Raw genomic sequence first — 27,957 nt, forward strand, 5'->3', positions numbered from 1 at the left:
ATGGACCTGCCCGAGGGCCCGGTGGGTGGTCCCACTGCGGAAAGTAAGTGACTGGGACCCTGTTTGCCCTGGGGAGGGTGAGGAGGGAGCCATGGGTGAATGGGCACCAGGCTGTGACTCGAGGACTTGGGAGAGGTGACTGAGGGTAGCTGAGCCTTTGCATGAGTGCAGGGTGGAAGGGAGGGAAGGGACTCTGGTGGATTAAGTGCCTACTGTATGCCCGCCCACCTGTCTGTACCCCTTATGTCCTGTGGGGAGGCTGGACTGTGTGAGAGCACAAGCAGCCGCACCCCTTACTCCTCTCAGATCGCTGCCCAGATGGTACTTCTTACTTATGTAAAGCAGTTGCCCTGTGACACTCTCTCCCCTGCCCTGCTTCACTTCTCTTCGTAGTGCTCACATCTGTCATGTTTTGTCTCTGCCTCCCCCACTAGAGCATGAGCTCCACAAGGCAGCGTCTGTTTTATTCACTCTGGTATTCCCAGTCCCTAGAGCAGCGCTGTCCTGTGGAAGTACAATATGAGCCACATACGTAATTTAATAGTTTTTAAAAGAAAAAAGGAACAGGTGAAATGAATGGTAATAATAGATTTTCCTTATATACCCAGAGTAATACCCCCTATGTATTATATATATAAAATATATCCAGTCTATAGCCAATATAAAAATGTATTCAGATATTCTCTTTTTTTCATACTAAGTCCTCAAGATCTAGCGTGTACTTTACACTAACAGAGCATTTCAATCCACACTCGCCTCAGCTGAGGTGCTCCAGAAGGAGAGACTGCCCTATTGGTTGGGACCCCAGAGCAACTCCTGACTCATCGTAGGCGCTCAGTTACTGTTGAACGAACGGATGGATACAGGCTGAATGGGTGTGAAAGGCGGCTTCAGGGGGTGGGGAGGAGGCACTGGCATTGCCTCTCTGAAACTCATCTGCCAAGTGAGAGAGCCCAGTCTGATGGGGATGGCAGGGCCCCTTTCTTAGAGGCTCCCAGGCATCCACAGCACAGCCTGCGTCTTTTTCTACAAAGCCCCAGGCCTCAGGAGGCTTTCCAGATAGGAGGGTCAGAGGCAGACACCAGGGTGTGGGAACCAGAGGACAGGCCATCTAAACTTCACCTGTACCAGCAGAGGGCGTGCAGCCACCGGGATCTGGGTGGCAAGGGCTGAGCCAGCTTCCAGAGTCTCCGGAAGGAAAGGTAGGAACACACCCAGAAGGAGAGGTGGAGACAGAGGAAGGCAGAGGGAAAAAGAGCAGAGAAAGGAAATAGAAGGCTTAGGGAATGGAGAGTGGCTGAGATATGGGAAGGGAAGCACAGAGACTGAGATACAGGAAAGAAAATGGGGACAAGGGACATGGAGGCACAGAGACAGGACATGGGGAAGAGAGACTGGGAGAAAGATAGAAAGAGCCAAAGAGAAATGTAAAGAAGAGGCAAGGACAGAGACATAGAGGAGAGAAAGAGAGACACAGAGGAAGGAGATCTTTCTCAGGAACAGGAATGACATCTCCCTGGGGGAATCCTGGGATGCGGCTTCAGACACATGCTGATCCTCAGAGCCAGCACGACCTGACGCCAGTCCTGAGTTCTATTCCCAGCTTCGCTCGCTCTGGCAAGCCCCCCTGGGTGAACGATCTCATTGGGCCTCACGATCCTTGTTCATGTAACATGAGAACAACAGTGAGGGGGCTGGGTATGGTGGCTCACGCCTGTAATCCCAGCACTTTGGGAGGCCAAGGTGGGCGGATCACTTGAGGTCAGGAGTTCAAGACCAGCCTTGCCAACAGGGTGAAACCCCATCTCTACTAAAAATACAAAAATTAGCTGGGCCTGGTGGCAGGCACTTGCAATCCCAGCTACTCGGGAGACTGAGGCAGGAGAATTGGTTGAACCCCAGAGGCAGAAGTTTCAGTGAGCGGAGATTTCACTACTGCACTCCAGCCTGGGTACCACAGCAAGACTCCGTCTCAAAAAAAAAGACAGCGAGAGGAGGAAAACAGACTGGGGCTAAAGCCCTGGTCTTCCCTAACTGTGAGTTCACACGCCCCTTCCCAAGGGCCAAACCTAGGAGCGCGGGTTCAAGCCAGAGGGAATGTAAATGTCACGCACTGCAAAGAACCCAGGAAGAGCTAGAGGGATGAGAAAGTTGACTCATATGTTAAACAGGGTGACCTTTGCTGAGTTCTTAGTTTCTCTATGCTTTAGTCCCCTCATTTGTAAAGTAGGGATTATAATAGCATCAATTATTAATATGCTACTAGACAGTTCATGTAAAGTGCCCAGAAAAGGCCAGGCACCTACTAAATGCTCAATAAGTGTTCAATTCTATTCTTGAGTCCCCACCACGTGCCAGGCCCTCTGCCAAAGCCCTTCTAGATTTTATCTCATTTTCTCTCTAGGAAAGAGGTAACACCAACCCCATTTTCCAGAGGAAGAAACTGAGGCCCAAGAGAAGTTGAGTCCATTGCCCCAAGTGCCGCCACTTGTCTGAGGCCAAGCCTTAGTTACCCCCTGGATCTACCCAGTCCTGCAGCCTGTGCTCAGTGAGCTGCTGCACCCAGCTGTTCAAGGTCAGGGCAGGGAGCCTAGAAGGTCACTTCCAGCCCTGGGAGGGAGGCTGGGCCAGTCCCAGTGGCTTCTGCAGTTGAGGATCTCTTCCTATGTCATGGAGCATTTGTTGAGCACCTACTATGTGCAGGTGTTGTGGCTACAACAGTAGACAAATAAACCCCAAGACGTGTGTGTGTGTGTGTGTGTGTGTGTGTGTGTACACATGTGTGCTTCACATACACAGAGCTAACTCAGCCCTGGTGAGGAGGATCACTCTACCCACCCATCCCCCATTTTACCAGTAGGGAAACTGAGGTTCTGAGAGAACAGACTTGCCCACAGATGTGCAGCTGGACTCTGCACCCAGGTCTATGTGACACACGCATATGGTTTGATCCAGCTCATAGCCATTCCCTCACTGCCCACCCTGCCTGGTTTACCCCATCCCTTCATGTCTCAGCCCCTGGCCATGGGCTCCAATGATGCCAGCCTCGCCTTAGGGATGCAGGGAGGAGAGAGACCGGGTCCCCAGGGTGGGCTGGGAGACCGGAGATGCAGCAGGCGGGATCGATCTGGGCTGCCCACGCATTATTGGATTGTTCCTGGCTCCTGGGCCCCCCTTCACTCTCAGCTCCTCCCAGAATCCTCTCTTCTTTGCCCTCCCCCGCCCTGTCCTTTTCTGAGTCCAGCCTGGGAGGCTGGAGAGGAGAGGAGGAAAGGGTGATCTCAGAGTGTCCTTCTCTGGGCTCCTAAGCCAATTGGACACAAAAAGACAGCCGGGGGGACTTCCTGGTCTGAAAGATGGGGGGAAGTAACTCAGAGACCCTCACATTGTTGCCCCTTCCTGAAGCTTCCTGCTGTTCCCCGCTGGCCCTAACTCTAGGTGCTCTGAGTGAATTCCCTCCCCTCTGCAGAGCCCAGGAGGCTGAGGACCTGGGGTCACCCCTCTTCCTTCCTCATTCTTCTCACTGGTGAGCTGAACCCTTTTGTCTCCCCAGTGTACCTCTGGGAGCAGCCTGAGGAGGCAAGGCTGGGTATGCCGGTCAGCTTGGAGGAGCAAATACTCAACTCCACATTCGAAGCTTGTGACCCTCAGAGGACAGGTGGTGGGGCAGGAGGGGGGCTGGGGACCAGCGCGGGTGGGAGAGGGATGGAGGCTGGGAACTGGGGAGCCTCAGGGAGAAGACTGGGCTAGGGCCCCTCTTGGGGGTATTGCAGGAACAAAGTAGGTGATTTTGGGAAGCTTCAGGAAGAAGAAAGTGGATAACAGAGTGAAGGCCTTTTAGAATGAGGAAAACCTGGGGGACATTGATGGAAGAGGGTAGAGTTTTGGGGTCGTGGGATGGGGGAGGGAGGCAGCCACCATGGTGGAGTGGGGCATGGCTGGTGCTGTCCCCATGTCCATCCCCTTTGGTTCACCTTGTGATAGGGGGATGACTGGGCCCCATTTCCAGGTGAAAAAGTAGACTCAGAGGAGGGGAAAGGGCTTGCCCAGTGTGTCTCCACTGGGCTATGGAGCAGGAGTGCCACCAGCCTAGCCAGTGACATCCTGCTCCCAAGCTGCTGCCAGTCCATACCCACCACTCCCCACTTGCCCCAGACCCCCTCACTGCATGCTCTGTCCCAGGCACTGTGGCTGTGACCCAGGTGCTGGCCTACCTGGAGGCGGTGACAGGCCAGGGCCCCCAGGATGCACGCCTCCAAACATTGGCCAACAGCCTGGACCCCAATGGGGAGGGCCCTAACGCCACTGTGGACTTGGACACTTTCCTGGTTGTCATGCGTGACTGGATTGCTGCCTGTCAGCTACATGGGTGAGTCCCCACACCTTCATCCTCCTCTGGGAAGTCCTTCCTAAGATCTAACCTCATACCTGCTTACTGGAGCCAGCATCCTTTAGGCCCAAGGACCTACTGTGTTTGGAACGAGGCTGTGGAGAGAAAAATGAAGAGATGGGATTCAGAGGGGGTAGATAGGGAGTCTGAGGACAAAATAATTTGGATGAGGAGGCAGAGGGGGTCTGGGAGACAAATAAAATGGGGCTAGAGAAGGGAGGAGCTTGGGGCTGACAGAGGTCCCTCGCCATCCCTTCACCCAACCCACTCCTTGCCCCTCCTGCTTTTCCATCTGGCCGCAGGCACTTGCCATCTGGCCTCACCCTCCTACCCTGTGGTGCCAGCTCTCACCTGACCCGGTCCCCTCCTCCCACCTGCAATCTCCCTGCCTGTGGCTGGTGAGGACTGAGGGGCGGCTACAGTGGGGCTCTAAGCCTCATCCCTTTGATACAGGGGATTAGAGCTGGAAGAGGAGACCGCCTTCCAGGGAGCCCTGACCTCCCAGCAACTGCCATCTGGTGAGATTGCTATATATAGAATGAAGCAGGCAGGCCCTGGGTCAGACAGTGTGGGAACTTACCACCCAGGGCAGAGCAAGGGATAGGGTGGGAACCAGGGACCTTTACTGTAGCCTAGAGCTGTGAGTGTGACTTTCTAGGTCCTCCGTCCCTTCCTTCCCTGAGCTTTGGGGTTTTTTTCTTCAGAGGATGGTTTCCAACTCTTCCTCCTCACACCAGCCCTATCAGAGAGGCCTACAAGGCCCCACCTACCTCTGCTCCATCATCATTAACGTCACCTCCTCCTCACTCTAGTCCAGGCATTCGCAGGCCCACTGGTCTTGCTGCCCTTCCTCGAATGTGCCCCACTTCTGCCCAGCGCAGGCCCTTGCTCAGGCTGTTCCCCTCCACTCCTCACTCCCCAACCCCCTAGCCTTTTTTTTTTTTTTTTTTTTTTTAAGATAGAGTTTCGCTCTTGTTGCCCAGGCTGGAGTGCAATGACGCGATCTCAGCTCACCGCCACCTCCGCCTCCTGGGTTCAAGCGATTCTCCTGCCTCAGCCTTCCGAGTAGCTGGGATTACAGGCATGCGCCACCACGCCCAGCTAATTTTGTATTTTTCGTAGAGACGAGGTTTCTCCATGTTGGTCAGGCTGGTCTCGAACTCCCAACCTCAGGTGATCCACCTGCCTCAGCCTCCCAAAGTGCTGGGATTACAGGTGTGAGCCACCGCTCCAGGCCGTTATCCTTCACACCTCTGGCAAAGGGGAAGCCCTGGTATGCCCCTGGCTAGAGTTCCCTGCTTCCCATGCTCACTCCTAGACTTGTAGGCCTTTCCATTGGAACATCTACCTGCAAAGGAAATCTGATTATCTAGTTAGCCACCGGCGCCTGGGTTTAGTTGGCTGGTTTGCTCACCATTATATCCCCAGGACCTCACACATAGGAGGTGCTTCATAAAAAAGTGGTGGTCATGGACCGGGCGCGGTGGCTCACTCCTGTAATCCCAGCACTTTGGGAGGCCGAGGCGGGCGGATCACGAGGTCAGGAGATTGAGACCATCCTGGCTAACACGGTGAAACCCCGTCTCTACTAAAAATACAAAAAATTAGCCAGGTGAGGTGGCGGGGCCTATAGTCCCAGCTTCTCGGGAGGCTTCTCGGGAGACTGGCATGAACCCAGGAGGCGGAGCTTACAGTGAGCCGAGATCACGCCACCGCACTCCAGCCTGGGCGACAGAGCAAGACTCCGGCCCCAAAAAAAAAAAAAAAAAAAGTGGTCATGATTACAGCCATGAGCCTGTAATCCCAGCATTTTGGAAGTCCAAGGTGGGAAGAACATTTGAGCCCAGTAGTTTGAGACCAGCCTGGGCAACATAGTGAGACACCATCTCTACTAAAAATAAAAAATTAGCTGAGTGTGGTGGCATATACCTGTGGTCCCAGCCGGGACACTGAGACAGGAGGATCGCTTGAGCCTGAGAGGTTAAAGCTGCAGTGAGCCGTGATTACACCACTGCACTCCAGCCTGGGCAATAGAGCAGGATCCTGTCTTTAAAAAAAAAAAGGTGGTCATGTTCCATTTCTCTAACCATACAAAAAAAGGTGGGGAGGGAAGGAAGTTCTCTTCAACCTCCTTCATCAGGCTTGGGGGCCCAGGGAGGGCTGCGAGCAGAGGAGGGACTAGAGGCCAGGAGGCCAGAGAAGAGGCTGTGGTGAGGGTCCAAGAGGAGAAAGCAAGGGCCGGGGTGTGGAGACAGAGAGGAGGGGTGGAGCAGAGAGTCAGGGGCAGGAGGAAGAAGTCTGCGCTCTGCTGGACTGGGGGTGACAGGGAGAGAGGGAGCCACCCGCCCAAGTGGCTGGGTGGTTGGTGGGGGATCTGGGAAGGGGAAGGTGAAGTGCTGCCCAGTGTTGGGTGTAAAGAATGTGGGGGGTTGGGGTTATCTGGGAGATCCAGCCTGAGCTCAAGGTAGAAGACAAGCAAGAGGGCTTTACAGTGGGTATAACTGCAGCCCCTAAAGCCCATGAGATCCTCCAGAGCACAGACAAGGGAGACAGAGACCAACCTCATGGCCCTGGGGCACCTCACATTTAAGGGTAACAGGGAGGCCAACACCCTCTTGTCTGTCTCCCTCCAGGATGCCCAGAAGCTGAGGAGCCAGCCAACTTGGAGAGCTTCGGAGACGAAGACCCCAGACCCGAGCTGTACCTATCCTCACAGCCCTCCCTGACCCTCCTGCCCACGCCCTGTCCCCTCCAGCCTGCCGAGGCCTGGGTAGGGCTTGGGATCCTTCAGGGAAATGAGTGAGGGACGGAGCTTTGCCGAAAGTTCAGGGAGAGCAGAGGAGTCTCTCTCCTGTTTCTCTCTCCCTAAAAGAGCCACATCTCCCCACCACCAGCACCTACCTCAACCTGGGGAAATGAGGCAGGGGCTGTGGACAGAGACCTGAACCCCTTCCTTGCCCCTAGGCAAGCCACAGCTGACCTGCTGAGCAGCCTGGAGGACCTGGAGCTCAGCAACCAACGTCTGGCTGGGGAGAATGCCAAACTCCAGCGGAGCGTGGAGACAGCTGAGGAGGGGTCGGCACGCCTTGGGGAGGAGATCTTGGCTCTGCGCAAGCAGCTTCGCAGGTGGGCTTGACCCCACATCCACCCTCCCCAGCGCCCCTGCCTCCATCCTGCCTGCAGAACTGGCCTCTATCTCCCATGCTCGCTGTCTGCATCCTGCTCTGTCTTTGACTCTGTACCTGTCCTTTCTTTTCCCTTTTCTGTTTTTTATCTTTTGTGTCTCTCTGGTTCTTATCTCTCAGCCTGTTTTGGTCTTTTTATCTTTCCCTGGAGGAGGGTTCAGACTTCTCTCTCTCTCTCTTTTTTTTTTTTTTTTTTTTTGAGACAGAGTCTCACTCTTTCACCCAGGCTAGAGAGCAGTGGGCGTGATCACAGCTCACTGTAACCTCTGCCTCTGGGCTCAAGCGATCCTCCCACCTCAGCCTCCCAAGTAGCCACAGGCCCACCACACTGCCTGGCTAATTTTGTTTTATTTTTTATAGAAATGAGGTCTCACTGTGTTGCCCATGCTGGTCTCAAACTCCTGGGCTCCAGCCATCCTCTCGCCTTACCATCCCAAAGTGCTGGGAGTACAGGCCTGAGCCACTGCACCCAGGCTAGATTTCTCTGTTTATTCTTTTCCTCTCTCTGATTCTTCATGTCATTTGCCCTTTTGTCTCTCTGTGCTTTGTCATTCTTCATGTTTATCATGGTCTCCCTGTTCTGGTCCCCCACTCTCTCTAGGTCTCTTTCCCACCTCCTCCTCTTTTAGGTTAAAACTGGGTCTCTGTGCCCCCACCAGGTCTCTTTCTCCTCTTTTCTCTCTGGGTCTCTGTCCTCCCCTCTCTCTGGGTCTCTGTCCCTGCCCACCACCTGGGATCTCTCTGTTGTTAGTGTCTCTCAGAATGGATCTGTCTCTGTGCTTCTCTGCCTTCCTCTCTCTCATATGGCTCATCCACCCCCACCCCCATTCAGTACCCAGCAGGCTCTGCAGTTTGCCAAGACCGTGGATGAGGAGCTGGAGGACCTAAAGACTCTGGCCAGGAGCCTGGAGGAACAGAATCGCAGCCTTCTGGCCCAAGCCCGGCAGGCGGTGGGTCTGACCCAGGGGAAAGAAGGTGCCCTCTCTCTTTGTTTCCTGGAGTCAGAGCGGCAGTGTGACTATGGAGTAGGAAGGGGCAGAGGCCACCTGGCTTTCTCCCTCTCTCCAGGCCCTGCTCACCCTAGACTTTTTCAATCTTACCTGCCATCCTTCTCATGACAAAGGAGACAGCAGGAGCCATTAGGGCTTCCCAGACCCATTCCCCCAACCCTGTCCTTCAATGACCCAGGCCCTGGTTGTGTTCTCAGGGGTGGGAGAAGGGCAACATGGGGGCAAGGAGGCTGGAAATGAAGCCTTTGTCCTCTCTCTGGGGTTGGTCAGGAAAAGGAGCAGCAGCATCTGGTGGCTGAGATGGAGACTCTGCAGGAGGAGGTGAGTGGAGGCCCAGCACCCACCCCCACCCCTTCCCTAGTCCTTAGGGTCTTCTTGACACCTCTCCCTTCTGCCCCCAACACCCCAGCAGCCTGCCACCAAACAACCTTCAGCCGGCTTGGGGAGACCTCAGAATGTCAGTAGTGTGGGAATGTCCCTGAGGTTACACCACACTGTGAGAACTACCATGCTTGACGAGAGTGTGGGGCATGGGGTCAGCCTACACGGGTTCAGGCTGAGGCCACCTACATAAGCGTGGACCAGTCCCTCCCTTCTCTGTGCCTCGGTTGCCTTGCCTATAAAGATGAACAAAACAATGGCATCTGTCTCATTGGGTTGTGTGAGACTTCAACTAGAGGATACTTGTAAAGTCTTGGGCATGAGGTAGGACCCATAGGATGTGCTCACTAACAGTTAGCTCGCTGGGCGCGGTGGCTCAAGCCTGTAATCCCAGCACTTTGGGAGGCCGAGACGGGCGGATCACAAGGTCAGGAGATCGAGACCATCCTGGCTAACACGGTGAAACCCCGTCTCTACTGAAAAATACAAAAAACTAGCCGGGCGAGGTGGCGGGCGCCTGTAGTCCCAGCTACTTGGGAGGCTGAGGCAGGAGAATGGCGTGAACCCGGGAGGCGGAGCTTGCAGTGAGCTGAGATCCGGCCACAGCACTCCAGCCTGGGCGACACAGCGAGACTCCGTCTCAAAAAAAAAAAAAAAACCAGTTAGCTCGCATTGTTTCTATATTTGTATTTTTTTACAGTGAATAAAACAGCCAGGCACAGTGACTGATGCCTGGAATCCCAGCACTTTGGAAGGACTAGGTGGGTGGACCCCTTTAGCCTAGGAGTTCAAGACCATCCCAGGCAACATGGCAAAACCTCGTCTCTACAAAAAATAGAAAAATAAGCCAGGCATGGTAGTGTGCACCTGTAGTCCAGTCACTCAGGAGGCTGAGGTGGGAAGACTGCACAAGCCCGGGAGACAGGTTGTAGTGAGCCAAGATTGCATCACTGCATTCCAGCCTGGGTGACAGAACGAGAGCCTCTCAAAAAAAAAAAAAAAATTGAAGTCAACCTTGAGTTCGAATCTCATCTTTGCCATTTACACAATAGGCAACCTTTAAGCATGTGACTTCTTCTCAAGCCTTTACTTTTTTTTTTTTTTTTTTTTTTTTTTGAGAGGCTCTGGTTCTGTCACCCAGGCTGGAATGCAGTGATGCAATCTTGGCTCACTACAACCTGTCTCCCGGGCTTGTGCAGTCTTCCCACCTCAGCCTCCTGAGTGACTGGACTACAGGTGCACACTACCATGCCTGGCTTATTTTTCTATTTTTTGTAGAGACGAGGTTTTGCCATGTTGCCTGGGATGGTCTTGAACTCCTAGGCTAAAGGGGTCCACCCACCTAGTCCTTCCAAAGTGCTGGGATTCCAGGCATCAGTCACTGTGCCTGGCTGTTTTATTCACTGTAAAAAAATACAAATATAGAAACAATGCGAGCTAACTGGTTTTTTTTTTTTTTTTTGAGACGGAGTCTCGCTGTGTCGCCCAGGCTGGAGTGCTGTGGCCGGATCTCAGCTCACTGCAAGCTCCGCCTCCCGGGTTTACGCCATTCTCCTGCCTCAGCCTCCCGAGTAGCTGGGACTACAGGTGCCCGCCACCTCACCCGGCTAGTTTTTTGTGTTTTTTAGTAGAGACAGGGTTTCACCGGGTTAGCCAGGATGGTCTCGATCTCCTGACCTCGTGATCCGCCTGTCTCAGCCTCCCAAAGTGCTGGGATTACAGGCTTGAGCCACCGCGCCCGGCCTCAAGCCTTTACTTTTACTTTCTTTTCTTTTTTGAGACAGAGTTTCATTCTTGTTGCCCAGGCTGAAGCACAATGGCGTGATCTCAGCTCATCTCAAGGTTCAAGTGATCTCAGCTCACCTCCCGGTTCAAGTGATTCTCCTGCCTCAGCCTCCCGAGTAGCTGGGATTACAGACATGTGCCACCACGCCTGGCTAATTTTGTTTTTTTATTGTTGTTGTTGTTGTTTCAGTTGAGACGGGGTTTTTCCATGTTGGTCAGGCTGGTCTCGAACTCTCGACCTCAGGTGATCTGCCCACCTCAGCCTCCCAAAATGCTGGGATTACAGACGTGAGCCACTGCACCCGGCCTACTTTTATTTTCTAAGAACTGGAAGAAGGGTATCTGTTCAGTAGGCTTGTTCTGGGGATTGACAGCATTTCACTGAGGGACTAGCAAACAATATGAAGAGACCCAGTTCAGCTTCACATTTAATTCAAGCCCCGTTCCATCTGAGACAGAAAAACATCATCTTAGTTCATTCGGGGCCCACCTAAGTCTTTTTAGATTGAAACAAACTCATCAATTGACAATGAAACCTGTCACCACCCCCCACCTCAAGGTGGTATCTAAGTTGCAGGAGACTGACGAAGGAGCCAAGTGCGCTAGGAAGCTGCTGGTCCTCACTCAATGTTTCTTCTCTCTGCTGTTCATGAGATTGATGGTTTTTGTACAAACGTTTGTCACCACTGTGTGCTGGCATCCAGTGCAAGGCCCACATTACCTTTGGATCTCTGGGCATACCATCCTCTTCATCTTCTGGTGGTGATCCCTCATCCGGGCTGGGACTCTCACTCCACCACTTCCACACCCTTCCAGAGCCACGGAGGTGGTTTAGCTGCTTTCCTGTGAAAGGGAAGAGGCTGGGGTCGCTGTCCACAGCCTCTGCCTCATTTCCCCAGGTCGGAGTGGGTGCTTATGGTGGGGAGATGTGGCTTCTCTGGGGCAAGAGAAACAGAAGAGAGACTCCTCTGGTGTCCCTGAGCTGTTAGCAAAGTTGCTGTCCCTCGCTCATTTTCCTGAAGGATCCCAAACCCCACCCAGGCCTTGACAAACCGGAGAGCACAGGGCTGGGGTGGGCAGAGGTCTGGAGACAACCCACCAGTGAGGCCTCTGCTTTCACAAGAAAGTAGCATCTCTATTATTCTCACACCGTGATGACTCTGAGAGTGCTCTGGGAAGTGCACGCAAGGCCTGTCAGATCCCAAGACGTCCAGGGCTCTGTGGTTCTCCATCCATTCCCTCCACCCCTCATCGCTAGCCCTGGGTTAGGAGAAAACTCCGGGCTTGTTTTCAGCTTATTCTCTTCTCTGACTGTCCTGCATGCCACCCCCAGCTCTAAGGATCTCTGCCTAGTCCAGGTAGATCATGTATTCCCAAAAAAAAATTTGTCCTACATGTACGGTATGTTTTTTACACTGAAATCCAAACACTTTTTGCTATTTTCTGGCTCTTCCATGAAAACTCACCCATTTGAGGCAATGGGAACCTCACAGCAGGATGACTCTACCGTGTGAGACATGGAGTGCAGGCAGGATGTGACAGTTTATTTCAGAACATCCCTTTTTAAGAATGAAAAACTTGCCAGCCACGGTGGCTCACACCTGTAATCCCAGCACTTTGGGAGGCCGAGGTGGGTGGATCACCTGAGATCAGGAGTTCGAGACCAGCCTGGCCAACATGGTGAAACCCCGTCTCTACTAAAATACAAAAATCAGCCGGGTGTGGTGGTGCACACCTGTAATCCCAGCTACTCGGGAGGCTGAGGCAGGAGAACCGCTTGAACCCGGGAGGCAGAGGTTGCAGTGAGCCAAGATTGCACCAGTGCACTCCAGCCTGGGTGACAGAGCAAGACTCCATCTCAAAAAAAAAAAAAATTTCTGGCTCAGCATGGTGGCTCACACCTGTAATCCCAACACTTTGGGAGGCCAAAGCAAGACTGCTTAGGCCAGAAGTTTGAGACCAACCTAGGCAACATAGTGAGAGCCCGTCTCTACAAAATAAAAAAACAAAAAAAGTAAATAGAAGAATGAAAGGCCAGGCACAGTGGCTCACGCTTGTAATCCCAGCACTTTGGGAGGCCGAGATGGGTGGATCATTTGAGGTCAGGAGTTCGAAACCAGCCTGACCAACATGCTGAAACCCCGCCTCTACTAAAAATATAAAAATTAGCCAGGCATAGGGGCAGGCATCTGTAGTCCCAGCTACTTGAGAGGCTGAGGCAGGGAAATCGCTTGAACCCGGGAGGCAGAGGTTGCAGTGACCTGAGATTGTGCCTCACTGTACTGTAGCCTGGGTGACAGAGCGAGATCCTGTCTCAAAAAAAAGAATGAAAAACTTTCCCTGAAGCCCCCTGGCAGAACTTCCTGCATTACAGTTCACTGCCATTCAACCATTATAACCAGACTATATGGGTAATATGGCCACTGACAGGTCCAGAACGTTTTTGGCTCCAGGGAACAAAGAAATGATGGCTTCAATCTGCAGGACACTCATTTCCTTAACCAGAGGTTTAGAAGAAGGTGTTCTCTGGGAAGAAGGTGGTCTCTGAGTGGTTTGGTGGCTCCCTGGCTGCCTGTGGCCTCATGATTGCAGATGACTGCAGCAGCTCCAATCTCATGTTCTCATTCAAAGTAGGAAAACGTGGTGCAAAGGGGAGCCAGGAAATGCCCCTCTCATGGCTCTTTTCATCAGAAGCCTCTCACCCCACCCCCAGCAGCTCTTACATCTCACTGGCCAGAACTGGATCACATAACACCCCCAGCTGCAAGGGAGCCCAGGAGGATATCTGACCTTTTTCAGCCTCTAGAGTGGCAGGTGAACAAGTGAGAAGGGGTGAGAATGACTGCTGGGTTAGCTCACCAGCTGAGCTTCCTGCATCTGCCAAGATTTCCACCTTGACTCACTCCCATGGCTGGGGCTGGGACCCATCTACCCTCAGACAGAGAGAGTAGATCCCTCGACAAAAGCAGAAGGAGTAAGCAGGGTAAATAGCAACCAGCAGTCTCATCTCTGCCTCCTCCCCACCAGGAAGGCTTGCTGCCAGGTCGAGTGCCTTGAGCAGCGTCTGGGACACCCTCGGCCCTCTGGAGCTATTCTTGGTTCCCTCCCCTCTACCTTCCCCCTCCACACAGCTGCCTACAGAGCATCTATAGATTGAGTTCTCAAGTTACAGTAGAATAATGCTGGAGTAACAAGACACTCAGACACTGAAGATCCAGGCAGCCTTCCTATGGAGAACCTACAGAGCTGGCTTAGGTTACTGCAGAAGGAGGCAGGAGCAGCTGAGTAACCAGGTTCCCTGCCGAGTGGCCCAGGATCTGGCCTGCAAATCCCTACCAGGTGGACAGATGTTGACACAGCACTCCTTTCCTGTCCTTCCTCTGCCCTTCACCTGGCAGCCCAGGCCCACGGAGACTGAGAGGCAGAGCAGCTGATGGAGGACTTGGAGCTGGCTGGAGAGAGGGAGAGGCTGGCCTTGGTATATCCCCTGGTGTGCCAAGAGGAGGAGTGTGGTGAAAGGGAACTCTGGACTGCCTCCATGCCCCAAAGTGCATTTCCCCAGTGACCCCCTCGCCTTGAAACCCTGTGCAACTTGATAGGTTTTTGGTGCCCCTAAACTTTGGACTGGAATCTGGGCCATTTTTTGCACAGGTCCCATTTTATGGCTGGCATGGGTTGCCTTCTCCGGCCTATTGTTTTCCCAGCTAACTCCTCAGCCTTGAAGACTCAGCAGCACCTCCTCAGGAAGCCTGTTAGTGCTCCCGTGGTACCCAGGCCCTAGGCTTCATCGGAGCCCACCTCGTGCATTGTTACCTGCTTCTGCATCCATCTCCACCTCTAGAACCTAATTCCCTTTGTGTCCCATTCTCACCCAGGGCTGTGTCTGGCTCAGATGAGAGTCTGAGGATTATAAACACAGGATTTGGAATCACACAGATTTAGGTTTGAGTCCACTTACCATGTGACCTTGCCAAGTCTCAGCCTCTCTACTCCTCTTTAAAATTGGAAATGATTATACTATTAATAGTTAGGGCAACCAGACATGGCATTCCTCCTGAATGGCACAATTTGATATATATAGCACCACCCAATCTTGTTAGAAAATTGAACAAGAGTCTGGACAAGGCCCTGGACCTACCTACCAGTTTATAAGAAATAATGATAGAGGAAAGTGGTGAACATAACCACAGGGAACAAGAGCTCAATCAGCCTAATCTGAACGCACCAATCCTACGGGACAAGGGACCTGCTTTCTTCCACAGAATGAGGCCCTAAAGAGTACCAGGGTCGGGGTGGAGGGGGGAGAAATTACTGTCAGATTAGGAGAAGTAAGAGATTTCAACCAAAAGCAATGGTGGACCTTGTTTGGATCCTCAGTCAAAGTAAATGTAAAGAAATCTCTGTAAGACAACCAAAATGAACAAGGAGCACAGGCCGGGTCCAGTGGCTCAGCCCTGTCATCCCAGCACTTTGGGAGACCAAGAAGGGCAAATTACCTGAGGTCAGAAGTTCAGGACCAGGCTGGCCGGCGTGGTGAAACCCCGTCTCTACTAAAAATACAAAAGTTAGCCAGGTGTGATGGCGTGCACCTGTAATCCCAGCTACTCAGGAGACTGAGGCAGGAGAATCACTTGAAACTGGGAGGCGGAGGTTGCAGTGATCATGCCATTGCACTCCAGCCTGGGCAACAAGAGTGAAACTCTGTCTCAAAAAAAAAAGAAAAAGGGGGCACAAACTTCCTAGTATGAGATGATACTGAGTTATTGTTAATTTTGTTAAGTATGATCGTGGTATTGTGGTTTTGCTAAAGGAAATAAGTCCTCAAGTAGGGGAATAAATGCTGGAGTAAGTACAGGTGAACTAATATGCCTGCAATTTGTTTTAAAGTAATCTACTTAAGACATCTAGAGGAGAGCCAGGTGCGGTGGCTCACACCTGTAATCCCAGCACTTTGGGAGGCGGAGGCGGGTGGATCGCCTGAGGTCAGGAGTTCAAGACCAGCCTGGCCAACATAGTGAAACCCCGTCTCTACTAAAACTACAAAACTAGCTGGGCGTGGTGGCACATGCCTGTAATCCCAGCTACTCAGGAGGAAGAGGTAGGAGAATCACTTGAAGCCGGGAAGCAGAGGTTGCAATGAGCCGAGATCGCACCATTGCACGCCAGCCTGGTCAACAAGAGCAAAACTCCGGCTCAAAAAAAAAACAAAAAACAAAAAAAAAAAAACTCAGTTAACAAACATCTTAGTAAACAAAGCTGAGAAAATGCATATAATTATTGAAGCTGGGTGATAGATAATGTGGATAACAGGCTGCTTATGTTCTTTTGATTTTAAAATTGGGGATAAGAAATGAATCAACACATGCAAAATGCTCAGTAAGTGTTAGCGATTATTAACCTATCTAATCCTCACAGCAATCCCATAAAGTAGTTCCTAGTTTAACTCCGTTTTTGTTGTTGTTGATGTTGTTGTTGTTTTCTCCTGAGACAGAGTCTCGCTCTGTTGCCCAGGCTGGAGTACAGCGGTGCGATCTTGGCTCACTGCAACCTCTGCCTCCCCGGTTCAAGCAGTTCTCCTGCTTCAGCCTCCTGAGTAGCTGGGATTACAGTCTTGCGCTACCATGCCTGGCTAATTTTTGTGTTTTTGTATTTTTAGTAGAGACGGGGTTTCACCATGTTGGCCAGACTTGTCTGGAACTCCTGACCTCGTGATCCACCCGCCTCAGCCTCCCAAAGTGCTGGGATTACAGGCGTGAGCCACCGTGCCTGGCCTAGCTCCATTTTTATAGATGGGGGAGCCACACTCAGAGAAATTAAAGCTGAGGTCCCACCAGAATGGTGGGAGGAATTAAATGGGTTAAAACATGAAGTGCTTAGCATGAGGCCTGATGCATATCAGTCAAGTGTTTAGCAAATGTCTGCTGTTAATTTTAACATCACCATTTGCTGAAGTGAATGTGACCCACCATTCCTTCTTCTAGAATGGGAAACTGCTGGCCGAGCGGGATGGAGTGAAGAAGAGAAGTCAGGAACTGGCCATGGAGAAGGACACTTTGAAGGTGCCACTCCTTCCTAGTGCCTGACAACTTTCCACCACCCTGGGGCCATTTTTCCCATTTCCAGTTTTAGTGACTGCAGCCTGATGAGAGCAGGGTCTTCCATCAAACTGTCAGACTCCCAGGACCACCCAGGCATCCCTAAAATCCCTGAAGTCCCGGAACATCTCAGGAGGTTGAATCGGCGGGGTGCGGGAGAGCAGGGCAGGCCAGACGGAGGGCAGGACCGAGGGGAGTCCTGGGAGGTTGGATGGATGGACCGGCTCCTTTCTTGGCAGCGGCAGCTCTTTGAGTGTGAACACCTCATTTGCCAACGAGACACCATCCTCTCTGAGGTGAGGGGCCTGGGGAGGGAAAGAGATTTGCCTTCCGTGTGCGCCAGCCACTTCCTGCCCCTGGTCTAGAAAGGGAAGTCCTCCTCGGGTCTGGTCCTTGGATGTGCAGGCGGAGAGATTGGAGGGATTCCCCAGGTCCCAATGTGACCCCTCAGGGATCTAGAAGCCCTTCTGCCTGGTGCTCTCCCTTGGGCCCCAGCTCTTCTCTCAAGCTCACCCTTGTCCCTTAACCCCCCAGCCAGTCCCCCCACCACCACCCCCCACTATGTCTTTGGGGAACTGGTCCCAGTCTCATTTGGCTTTCGGCTTTCCCAGCGCACTCGCCATGTGGAGAGCCTGGCCCAGACCTTGCAAGAATACAGAGTGACGACGCAGGTAACTCAGCGGCCCTGGCCACTTCTCTTTTGCCATCTCTGGGACTTGCTGCCTCTCCTCCTCATCGCTCTTTCTCTGTTGGTGGCCGCATCTTGCTGCTTCTATCCATAATGTATGTCTGTATGACTTACTGTGTGTCTCACCCTCTGTTTCTCTATCTGCCTTTTCACTTTTTTTCTGTTCCTTCCTTCCATTCACTTTCATTCTCTGTGGGTGTCTTCTCACACACCCCTCCTTATCTTTTTTTTTTTTTTTTTTTTTGAGACAGAGTCTCGCTCTGTCACCAGGCTGGAATGCAGTGACGCAATCTCGGCTCACTGCAACCTCTGCCTCCCAGGTTCAAGAAATTCTCCTGCCTCAGCCTCCCAGATAGCTGGGACTACAGGCGCACGCCATCATGCCCAGCTGATTTTTGTATTTTTAGTAGAGACGGGGTTTCACCATGTTGGCCAGGATGGTCTCGATCTCTTGACCTCATGATCCGCCCACCTCGGCCTCCCAAAGTGCTGGGATTACAGGCGTGAGCCACCGCGCCCAGCCTCCCCTCCTCATCTTTATGTGTCTCTGCCAGGCTCGTGTGGGTTCCTGTCTCTGCCTCTAGGTCTAGGCTATCTGTCTCCCTAGGCAAGTCTTCTCTGTTTGGCTCTGGTCTTTACCAGTCTCTTAGCCCTAGTGTTTCCCTTGCCTGTGTGTGAGTCTGTTTCCATTTATGTCTCTCATTTTTTCATGCATCACTGCCTCTGCCTTCCTTCTCTTAATTTTCTTGGCTGTGCTTTTTGTTTTGTTTTGTTTTGTTTTTCTTTTTTGAGACGGAGTCTGGTTGTGTCGCCCAGGCTGGAGTGCAGTGGCACAATCTTGGCTCACTGCAAGCTCCTCCTCCTGGGTTCAAGCGATTCTTCTGCCTCAGCCTCCCAAGTAGCTGGAACTACAAGTGCGCGCCACCATGCCCGGCTAATTTTTTGTATTTTTAGTAGAGACGGGGTTTCACCCTGTCAGCCAGGCTGGTCTCGATCTCCTGACCTCGTGATCTGCCCTCCTGAAGTGCTGGGATTACCGGCGTGAGCCACGGCTCCCGGCCTCTTGGCCTGTGCTTTGGCTTCTGGATTCCTGTTGCTCTCTGTCTCTCTTTGGCTTCCTAACATTCTGTCATGGCTTTCTGCCCTTTGTCCCTAGGCAGTGTGTGTCTGGGGAGGCCAAAGTAGTCAGGAAAGTGGAAAGAACCCTGGAAGAGGAACCCAGGGATGGGAAAAATGGAGAGCCAGATGTGTCCCCCACTTCCTCCTTTGCAGGAACTGAGGCTGGAGATTTCACGCCTGGAGGAGCAGCTGAGTCAGACCTATGAGGGGCCCGATGAGTGAGTGGAACTTCATAGGGTAGGAGGAGGCAGGAGGGGAGCCTAAGAGCAGAGACACCCTGGTCTCCAGCCCCAAGGTGGGCAGGGAAGGGAGGCCAGCATGAGCCGACTGAGTGGCCACCAGGCACAAAGGCCGCCTTCCTCCCTCCTCCCTGTGTGGCCAGGCTACCTGAAGGGGCCCAGCTGAGAAGAGTGGGCTGGACCCGGCTGCTGTCCCCATCGCTGGGCTTGGAGATCGAGGCCATTCGACAGGTGGGCCTAACACCCCTGGAATAAGCTGCAGGCCACTAAGGCAGGATCTCCAAACATCTCCCCACTCTGATCCTCACACCAGCCTAGCCCTAACCCACATTGCTGCCAGAGGCTCCCATCGCAACCTTAGCTTTTCTCTAACTCTATCTCAGATCCTAACCCCAAACCCACTGCCAGCCCCAGGCCTATGCCAGACCCCAGTCCGATCCAGCTGTGACTCACCCCTATCTCATCTCCCTCCATGACCATCTCACTCCTTAACTTCATCTCGAACCCAGACCTCGGTCCTGGCAGCAAACCCTCCCCTGTTCCTGCTTCTGCCCACTCCCCACACCAGCCCCACACCAGCTCTTTTCTACCTCTCATCCTATTTTCAGCCACACACCTAAACCCGTTTCTGTCTCTGACCTTGTCTTCTACCTTAACATGGCTCTCCCTGACCTCGGAAACACCTTCTGTCCCAGAAACAGGAAGTGGCAATTGCTGGTCTCTCCAACCCTCTGTGTGGGGTGTGGCAGTGGGAGGAAGTCATCCATGATACCAGTGAGGATGCTGAGTTTCCATCTGAAGCCCCAGCTGGGGGACAGGTGAGCACAGGAAAAGCTCTGAAGTCCAGGAGCTGGAAAGGGGCCCGGAGCGCCAGGTGCCACCCTGGCCAGCCCATTCACTCACACCTTTGCTTGTTCCCCATTTGATGAGAAAATGTTAATTGAGAGCACACTGTGTGCTGGACACCCAGCCACAAGCCAGACCAGACACCACCCCTGCCCCAGGGACTGACCTGCCAGCGTTGGAGACAAAGGTGAACAAAGCAAACACACAAATTGCACTGTGGCTTTTAGTGTCGTTTTGTTGTTTTAGAAAACACGCTCAGGAATTGCGTGATTTAAAATTGTACTACTGTAGGAAGGGAATAAGCAAGTTGTTGATGCTAACATTTTAAGGATATATTAAGCATTTATGTTTCAAATATAAGTACCTTTAAGAAAAGCCAGCAAGCTCACTATGACATCTGTAACTCAGCAATAACCATTGGGTTTTTTTGTTTGTTTGTTTTTGTTTTTAGAGACAGGATCTTGTCTTATTCTGTTGCCCAGAGTGGAGTGAACTTGACTCACTACAGCCTCAACCTCCTGGACATAGGCAATCCTCCCACCTCAGCCTCCCGAACCACTGGGACTACAGGCACCTGCCACCACACCCGGCTAATTTTTGTGTTTTTCAGTAGAGACAGGGTTTCACCATGTTGGTCAGGCTGATGTTGAACTCCTGGTCTCAGGTGATCTGCCTGCCTTGGCCTCCCAAAATGCTGGGTTACAGGCATAAGCCACTGCACCTGGCTTTTTTTTTTTTTTTTTTTTTGAGACAGAATCTCACTCTCTTCTCTGTTGCCCACGCTGGGGTGCAGTGGCATTATCACAGTTCACTGCAGCCTCAATCTCCCTGGACTCAGGGGATCCTCCCACCTCAGCTTCCCAAGTAGCTGGAACCACAGGCGTGTGCCACCATGCGTAGCTGATTTTTCTATTTTTTGTAGAAATGAGGTCTCCCTACGTTGCCCAGGCTGGCTGAACTCCTGGGCTCAAGTGATCCTCCTACCTCAGCCTCATGATTTTATGCCAAGGACTTGCACAGGCTGTGCCAGTGCCTCGAAGAGTGCTGGGATTACAGGCATGAGTCACTGCTCTGGGCTCTCTCTCTCTCTTTTTTTTTTCTTTTAAAGAAAATGTTGTAAACAGCTCTGTAAACGATGCTGTATTGTCTTGAGGACTGTACCACTTCAAAGCTCTTTGCCATCCTTCAGGAGAGACTCATTTCTCTGATCACTTTTTCCCTGGTTTGAGAAAAGCTTCTGTGTTTCTCGTGTGTTTGGGTTCTCACTGAACCCTTCCGGTGTCTCTGTAAGGCAGGCATCCTCATCTTGTTACTCATGGGAAACTGAGGCTCAGGGAGAAATCACATGTCCATGGTCACACAGCTTGTTGGGAACAGAGCCTCATCCCTCAGACGTGTCAGTCAGATTGGGCTTCTGCTTTGAGCTCTCAGATGCCCCTGAGAGACAGGTTTGTCAAGGGGAAGACTGAGCCAGGCCTCAGGGTGCAACCTGCGATGGGCCCAGGCATACAGAGCTGAGTCCCTTAGGGCCAGGCCTCTCAGTGCTCAAGGCCTGATAGGAGAGACCCTGCAAATGGGTTGGCCCAGTGCAGAATGATCATTGTGCTAGAGGTGGGGGATGGGCCTGTGGCAGCCCAGAGAAGGGGTATCTGTCAGGTCAGAGACTGGGGGAGATATTGAAGAGAAACTGATACTCAAGTGGAAGGAAGGAAGAAAGGAAAGGGAGGGGAGGGGAGGGGAGGGAAGGAAGGAAGAGGGAAGGGGAGGAGGGGGAGGGGAGGAGGGGAGGGGAGGAGGGGGAGGGAGAGGGGAGGAGGGGGAGGGGAAGGGCAGGGGGAGGGAGATTAAGTGGTTGGAGGAAAGAGAGGCCTTCTAGGCACTGGCACAGCCTGTGCAAGGCCTTGGCATAAAATCATGATATGCTTGAGGAGTAGAGGGTAGCTGGGGGTGACTAGTGAGAGACGAGGCCAGGGCCAGATCATGAAAGGAAATCTCTGACAAGCTAACAGATTGTACTTTTCTTCGTAAAGCACAGGAAGAGTGGGGTCAGCTCTGGGCATGAAAAGATCCCTCTGGGACCATGTGAGGGACCTACTGGAGGCAGGGAGGAGGCTGGAGCAATGGTGATGAAGCCTGAGCCAGGCCAGGGCCCTAGGGATGGAGGAAAAGGGACAGACAGACATAATTGGGGTGGAGGGACAGAGCGGGGATCAGATGGGATGTGGGTGATAGGGAGGGAGGAGAGGAGGAAAGACTTGGAACTTGTGACCTCATGGGGTGAAATCTTGAGGGATGTCTGGGGGCTGCCTGGAAGCAGTTGGGTGCACCAGCCTGGAGCTCAAGGATTGCATTTAAAAAACAATGTCAAGTTGGTTGTTGAGGTCAAGGGCAATGCTGGTATGTCTCTGGAGAAACCAAGAGGTACTTGGGTCCTGAGGGGGAGCAGATGGACCCAGCCCAAGTCTAGGAACCTGGGATGAGAAGGCGGTTGGACAGGGAAATGCTGATCTCCTCTGGGACCCAGATAAGTGTACAAGATCTGTGGAACATTCAGGAAGTTTAGGCGACCGGGACTCCTGGGTCCTGTCAGGGAAGGGGGCTTGGTGGCATCGAGAACAACCCTTTGGTTTTTGGCTTCTGCCCTCAGGGGGATAGTAGGGCCATCCTCATGTAGGGGAGCACAAGAGGATGGTAGGTTGTAGAAGGTGGTGAATTCATGTGCAGGTTGCAGCCTGGAAGACCTTTTGCATATGGCGTCTGGGACCAGCGGGGAGACAGTGGGCACTGTTAGGGTTGGAGCTTTGAGTGAGAAGAATCAGAGAAGAACTAACCTTTTTGTTTCCACAGAGAAACTTCCAGGGACAGCCAGCGCACCATGGAGAAGGAAGGAAGGAGCCATCCATGTGGTAAGGAGCTGAGCCATCCATCTGCCTCAGCGTGACACCCGATTCACAGATGTTTAGAGTAGGAGGACTGGGTGAGCCCTGAGGGGGTCGGCATGCCACTCATTCACTCATTCTTCACATCTTCCCAGAGCAGACCCTGGACCTGCAGGCCAGGAGATGAGACCTGGCCCTGCCCTCAGGTCTAGGAGGAGATCTGGTTCCTGACGCTGCCTCGGGGCAAGGCTCTTAGCGAGGCCGAGGCAGGCCACCATGCCTGAATGGAGCCCTGTGGGAGTGGCGTTAGTATAGGAAACTCTTAGACAAGAAGACACAATTGTCAGGCAGAAGGGACAGCTCAGTCACATGGTCTTTCTCTCACTGAACACACCTTTCCCGAGGCTCCAGGGAACCTCTTTGGAGAGCTCCCAGTCAGCTGGGAGATCTTGGGGGTAAGGGGGGCCTCTGGAATCAGCGTGGATTCAGATTCCAGCTCAGGTACTTTGCAGTCAGGCTGGTGTGAGCATTTGGTCCTATGCTGTGAAGTCCCAGCCCTGTGATTGGGATGTGATTGTTAAGAGGCTGTGTCCAGGCCTCTGAGGATGGAGAAAGCACTAGATGACTGGGCCCACCCTCCTCCAGGGCCCTGGCCTTGGGGCCTCTGGTTTCCTGTGTTGCTTCCCTCTCCCCCTCCCCTCTTTCAGGCTCCCAGCTGCGGCTACTAATGAGGCTGCCTGCCAAGGCCTCTAATTGGACTTGTCTGGGAAGAGCTGAGATTGGGCGGGATGGGAGCTCTGGAGCTATGACCTCCCTTTGCGTCACCAGAGAAAGGAGGGGAGAAGGGGCTGAGCAGTAGTGGAAGTCGGGAAGGCAAGTGCCATGCGAGTTTCCGAGTTTCCAGGTTGGAAAGCTGGGAGTGAGGAAGCTGGTGAATACAATGGCCCCTAAAGGTAGCCAGCGGTGAGGACTTGGACCTTGAGAGGGGTTGGGTCCCAAGTAGAAGTTTCAGGGGATCAGACAGTGTATGTCTGACTGGGGCCTAAAAGTCTAGATCCCTTATTGCGTGGGAGCACAGCTGTATTCCTGAGGGTATCTCTGAGGGTTTTGGGTCTGAAGCTGGTGGTAGTGGCAACTGCAGGGCTGAATCTCTGCTCCCCAATGAAGGCAGTGGCTGGTGGTGTGGATGGCTGGGTCTCTAAGGGGCATTCAGGCTGGGCAGCTTGAGGCCTGAGTCCCCAAAGCAGCATTTCAGGGACTCAGAGGGCTATGACCCTAGGAGGGGCCTCCCTAGGAGCCTTCCCCCGAGGCAGGGTTGGGAGCCAGATGTCCTCCTAGACCAAGACTCTGAGACTCGCTGAGGGCAGGGCCAGGTCTCATCTCCCAGCCCATAGGCCCAGGGTCTGCTCCTTGGAAGATGTGAGTGAATGAGTGAATGAGTGAATGAGTGGCATGCTGACCCCTCAGTCCTCCTGGAAGAGGGGCTTGCACACCTGAGAGGACTGGGCATGGGGAAGAGCTCCAGCAGTTGGGTTCTGTGGGCTGGGAGGTCTGAGTTGGAGTCCCAGTCCTCAGACAGTACCCAGTGACAGCCATTGAAAAATGGCTCAACCCACTAGACAGGAAGGGCGTTTCGACACGTGCTCTGGGGCCTTACAGAGGCCTGAATCTCTGGTACTTTGGAGGGTGAGAGAGCTGGAAGCCTCAGTTCCCAGCTGGGGGATCCGCTGGGGAAGTAGTGGCTGAGAAAACCACTCTGAGATGAAGAGGCCCCCTTATTCTTTTAGTGGTCACAGACCCTTTGGATCATTTTTTGAAAATTCATGTGAAAAACACATGCAGGACACCCCCCAGGCCCGTCCATGCTGCCTGGCCTCCCCCAGGCCCATCTGTGCTGCCTGGCCTCCCCCAGGCCCGTCCATGCTGCCTGGCCTCCCCCAGGCCCGTCCATGCTGCCTGGCCTCCCCCAGGCCTGTCCATGCTCCCGGGCCTGTGCTAAGACCCTGCTCCAAGGCTTCCCTCCCAGCCCATAGTAGGCAAAGGGAACCAGGGAGGAGAGGACGATGCCAGCAGTGACTTTGTTGGCCCTCAGGTTGACCAGAAGAGAGGAAGAGGAGGATGCAGAGAGCCAGGTCACGGTAGGCAGTCCCCAGCACCCCTCCCCAGTCCCCATCTACTCCAAGCCCGCAGAGGCTGAGTCGTTCATTTCAACTCTTCCCAAGCCCCAACCTCACACCCCACCTCCTCAGGAGCAGAGAGAAAAATCATTTGGCCAAGAGATAACAAGGCCCTTGCTGTAGCTAATGAGAGCGATGGCGATGTGGGGGGAGGCCTGGAGGCTGGTGGGCGGCCAGGCTGCTCCCAGGGGAGCCCCCCAGCCACACACACAGGGCTGCAGCCACCACACCGCAGGCCTCGTAGACGTGGCTGCACCCCCGGATTGCATAAATGCACACGCACATGCGCCCACACTCGGGAGAGGTTGGGCTGGCCCTCCCCAGCCAGCCTCAGAATTCCCTGGGGGCACAGTGCCCACAGCCCCCCTGCCTGCAGCCACACAGGCCAGCTCCTCTGCTCCTCAGAGCCCAGTGCCCAGTGGAGGTGAGGATTTCTGTTCTCAGGCAAGGACAGGGAAAGAAACTCGGTAAGGAGAGGTGAGGAGCCCTCGGTTCTGAGCTGAGGAAGGCAGGAGCTGGGCTGGAGTCTGCCTGTTGTGTGTCAGGCACTGTCAGGGCCCTTGGGGCTCTCCAGGGTCCAAACTGGCCAAGATGGCTGCCTCCATGACGCTTAGCTCCCAACGCCCTGGCCCCGAAGCCCACCTCCTCTCGACATACCACACTCCCTTGCAGAGACTGGGCTCCACCTCAGCTTCCTCACAGCTCACACGGGGATAACCTCTTCCTAGCTCCTAGGGTGGGGAGGAGGGTTAAGGACCGCGTCATAAAGGGCCTGGGTCCCTGCCTGGCACAGCAGGTGGTAAAGGTGAACATATTGATTGTGATTGGTGTTCTGTTTTTATTTACTGCCATTATTATTGTCATTCATCATCCTCATCTGAGTCGAAAAGGTGTGGGGGTAGGAAGGCCAGAGACCCATAGAGGTGAGGCCCTTCCAGGGAGACATGGGGGATGAGGCGGCACAGTGAGTGGGGCCTAACCCTGGAGGGACAGCTGGGGCTTTGATCTTTGAATCTTCAGATGAGGTGTTGGAATTAATCAGTGAATTTAGCATAGTTGCTGGGTGAAAGGTCAAAATAAAAAATCAATCATATTTCAGTATAGCAACCATGAACAATGAGAACAATACATTTGTAATTATGCCATTTATAATGGCATAGTGTTTTTGTTTTGTTTTTGTTTTTGAGACGGAGTCTCGTTCTGTCGCCAGGCTGAAGTGCAGGGGCGTGATCTCAGCTCACTGCAACCTCCGCCTCCTGGGTTCAAGCGATTCTCATGCCTCAGCCTCCTGAATAGCTGGGATTACAGGCACCTACCACCACGCCCAGCTAATTTTTGTATTTTTAGTAGAAACGTGGTTTTGCCATGTTGGCCAGGATGGTCTCCATATCCTGACCTTGTGATCCGCCCGCCTCAGCCTCCCAAAGTGCTGGGATTACAGGCGTGAGCCACCGCGCCTGGCCTATAATGGCGTGTTTTTAATTAGTAAAGCATCTGCTGATTCTGGCATAGGCAGGAAGACAGGATTCTGCATGAGGCCAGCACAGGGGTGGGCACCTGTGGAAGATGTGGTCTCTGCCCTCGGAGAGCTTACATACTTCCAGAATCCAGTGGAAAATGGAGGTGATGATATTGAATAGCTCACACAGACACGGAGCACTCACTAGGTACCAGGCGCTGTCCAAGCTACTGCCCTCACCTTTTTTTTCCCCCACATTTACTCATTTAGTCACCATGTTAACCCTATGAGGTGGGGACATCCCTGGCCAGCAGATGCGGAAAGAGAGACACGGAGAGGTGTGGTGACATGCCAAGGACCCTCAGCCAGAGGCTGGCAGAACTGGGAACCCAGCCTGGCAGCGCATCTCAGAGAAGTGCACTCACTTAACTCCTGAGCTCCACCACCTTCTGTGTGGGCGCTTATGTCCAGTGGGCTGACCTGAGGACCTCTCAGTCCAGAACCCAGTGCTTCAAATGAATCTCTTTTGTCCTCCCAGGCTGATCTCCCTATGCCTCTAGGAGACCCTCGCCCTGGAGACATCCCAGAAAGCCCTCCAGAGAGGTAATAGGACCCACGGGGTCCTGGAGGGAAATTGGGGACGAGGAAAAACCCAGTGGTGATTCCCTCCTTTCCCCCAGCAGGCCTGCGCAGCAGGAACTCCAGCAAGCCTTGGTGCCTGTGATGAAAGAGCTGGTCCCAGTCAGGAGGAGGCCCTGGGGCCAGCTCTGCCTGCCCCCACAGCGGCTCAGGTGTGCCCCCAGGCATCTCCAGAAGGAAGGAGGTGGTCTGACCTTGGGAAGAGCAGGGGCTGCCCGGACCCTCCCCTAAACGCTCTCCCACCTCCCCACCAGGGTCACTCGACATCCACTGATCCCAGCTCCGGTCCTGGGCCTGCTGCTGCTGCTGCTGCTCTCTGTCCTGCTGCTGGGCCCATCCCCACCTCCCACCTGGCCCCACCTCCAGCTCTGCTACCTCCAGCCCCCTCCAGTGTGAGAGGCTCCACTTGCCCCTCAGAGCAGCATCTAGCTCAGTAAATCCCCCGGCCCTCTCTCCACTCAGATCCCCATTGTTAGTCCAGTGTTGCGCCGGCTTACCCCAGATACAGTACGGGGGATCCACATCCCTGTGTTGGGTTTTTATGTGAAGTCTGCTAGTTTTTTAATGTTGACATTTCTTAACAATAGCAAAACTCCCCAGTAATGGATTAAGCACTAAGGATTATTCCTTCACAAAACAAGCCTGGCAAGGGCAGCTGTGGGCACACAGCTAAGTCTCGTTGCCTCAGGGTCGGGGCCTCAGTGATTCTCCTGTCCCCTCCCTCATGCTCAGGAGTTGGCGATTGTAGCTTCCTACATCACATCTGCGGGAGACGGAAACTTTTCCCTTCCTTCTTATAAAGAGAGGCAGTAGCCTCCGTGTGCAGTGGGTACATTCAAATCATACTCGTAATAAAAGAGAAGCAGTTGCCTGCCCAGAGCCACCAGCAGACTTGTGTTTGTTTCGCTAGCCAGACTGTTTGGTGTGACCACCCTTTACTGTAAGGGAGCCTGGGAGACCTGGGAGGTCAAGTACCTCTGCGGAGACTGGGTACCTTGAAAGTGCCTTGCCACACACCTCGTTCACACTGAAAACCAGTGCAGGGCATGGACCCAACAAAACACT

The 27,957-nt window shown here is 53.3% G+C and overlaps 1 protein-coding gene across 1 annotated transcript; it reads left to right on the plus strand.

Annotated features, from left to right (window-relative positions):
* CCDC155 (coiled-coil domain containing 155) lies at window positions 1-27,774 on the plus strand. The gene is made up of 19 exons (XM_025368034.1): window positions 1-43; window positions 3,554-3,658; window positions 4,183-4,369; window positions 4,844-4,908; window positions 7,024-7,090; window positions 7,355-7,516; window positions 8,408-8,525; window positions 8,856-8,906; window positions 16,733-16,810; window positions 17,086-17,142; window positions 17,458-17,517; window positions 18,807-18,871; window positions 19,036-19,123; window positions 19,588-19,710; window positions 22,586-22,644; window positions 24,710-24,755; window positions 26,792-26,856; window positions 26,937-27,044; window positions 27,147-27,774. Exons 1-19 carry the CDS (start codon window positions 1-3, stop codon window positions 27,286-27,288), a joined length of 1,689 nt encoding a protein of 562 aa, XP_025223819.1. The 3' UTR covers window positions 27,289-27,774.
* The last annotated feature ends 183 nt before the right edge of the window (window positions 27,775-27,957 follow it).

Source organism: Theropithecus gelada, chromosome 19 (genome assembly GCF_003255815.1).
Source record: "Theropithecus gelada isolate Dixy chromosome 19, Tgel_1.0, whole genome shotgun sequence".
In the NCBI taxonomy this organism is placed as follows: domain Eukaryota; kingdom Metazoa; phylum Chordata; class Mammalia; order Primates; family Cercopithecidae; genus Theropithecus; species Theropithecus gelada.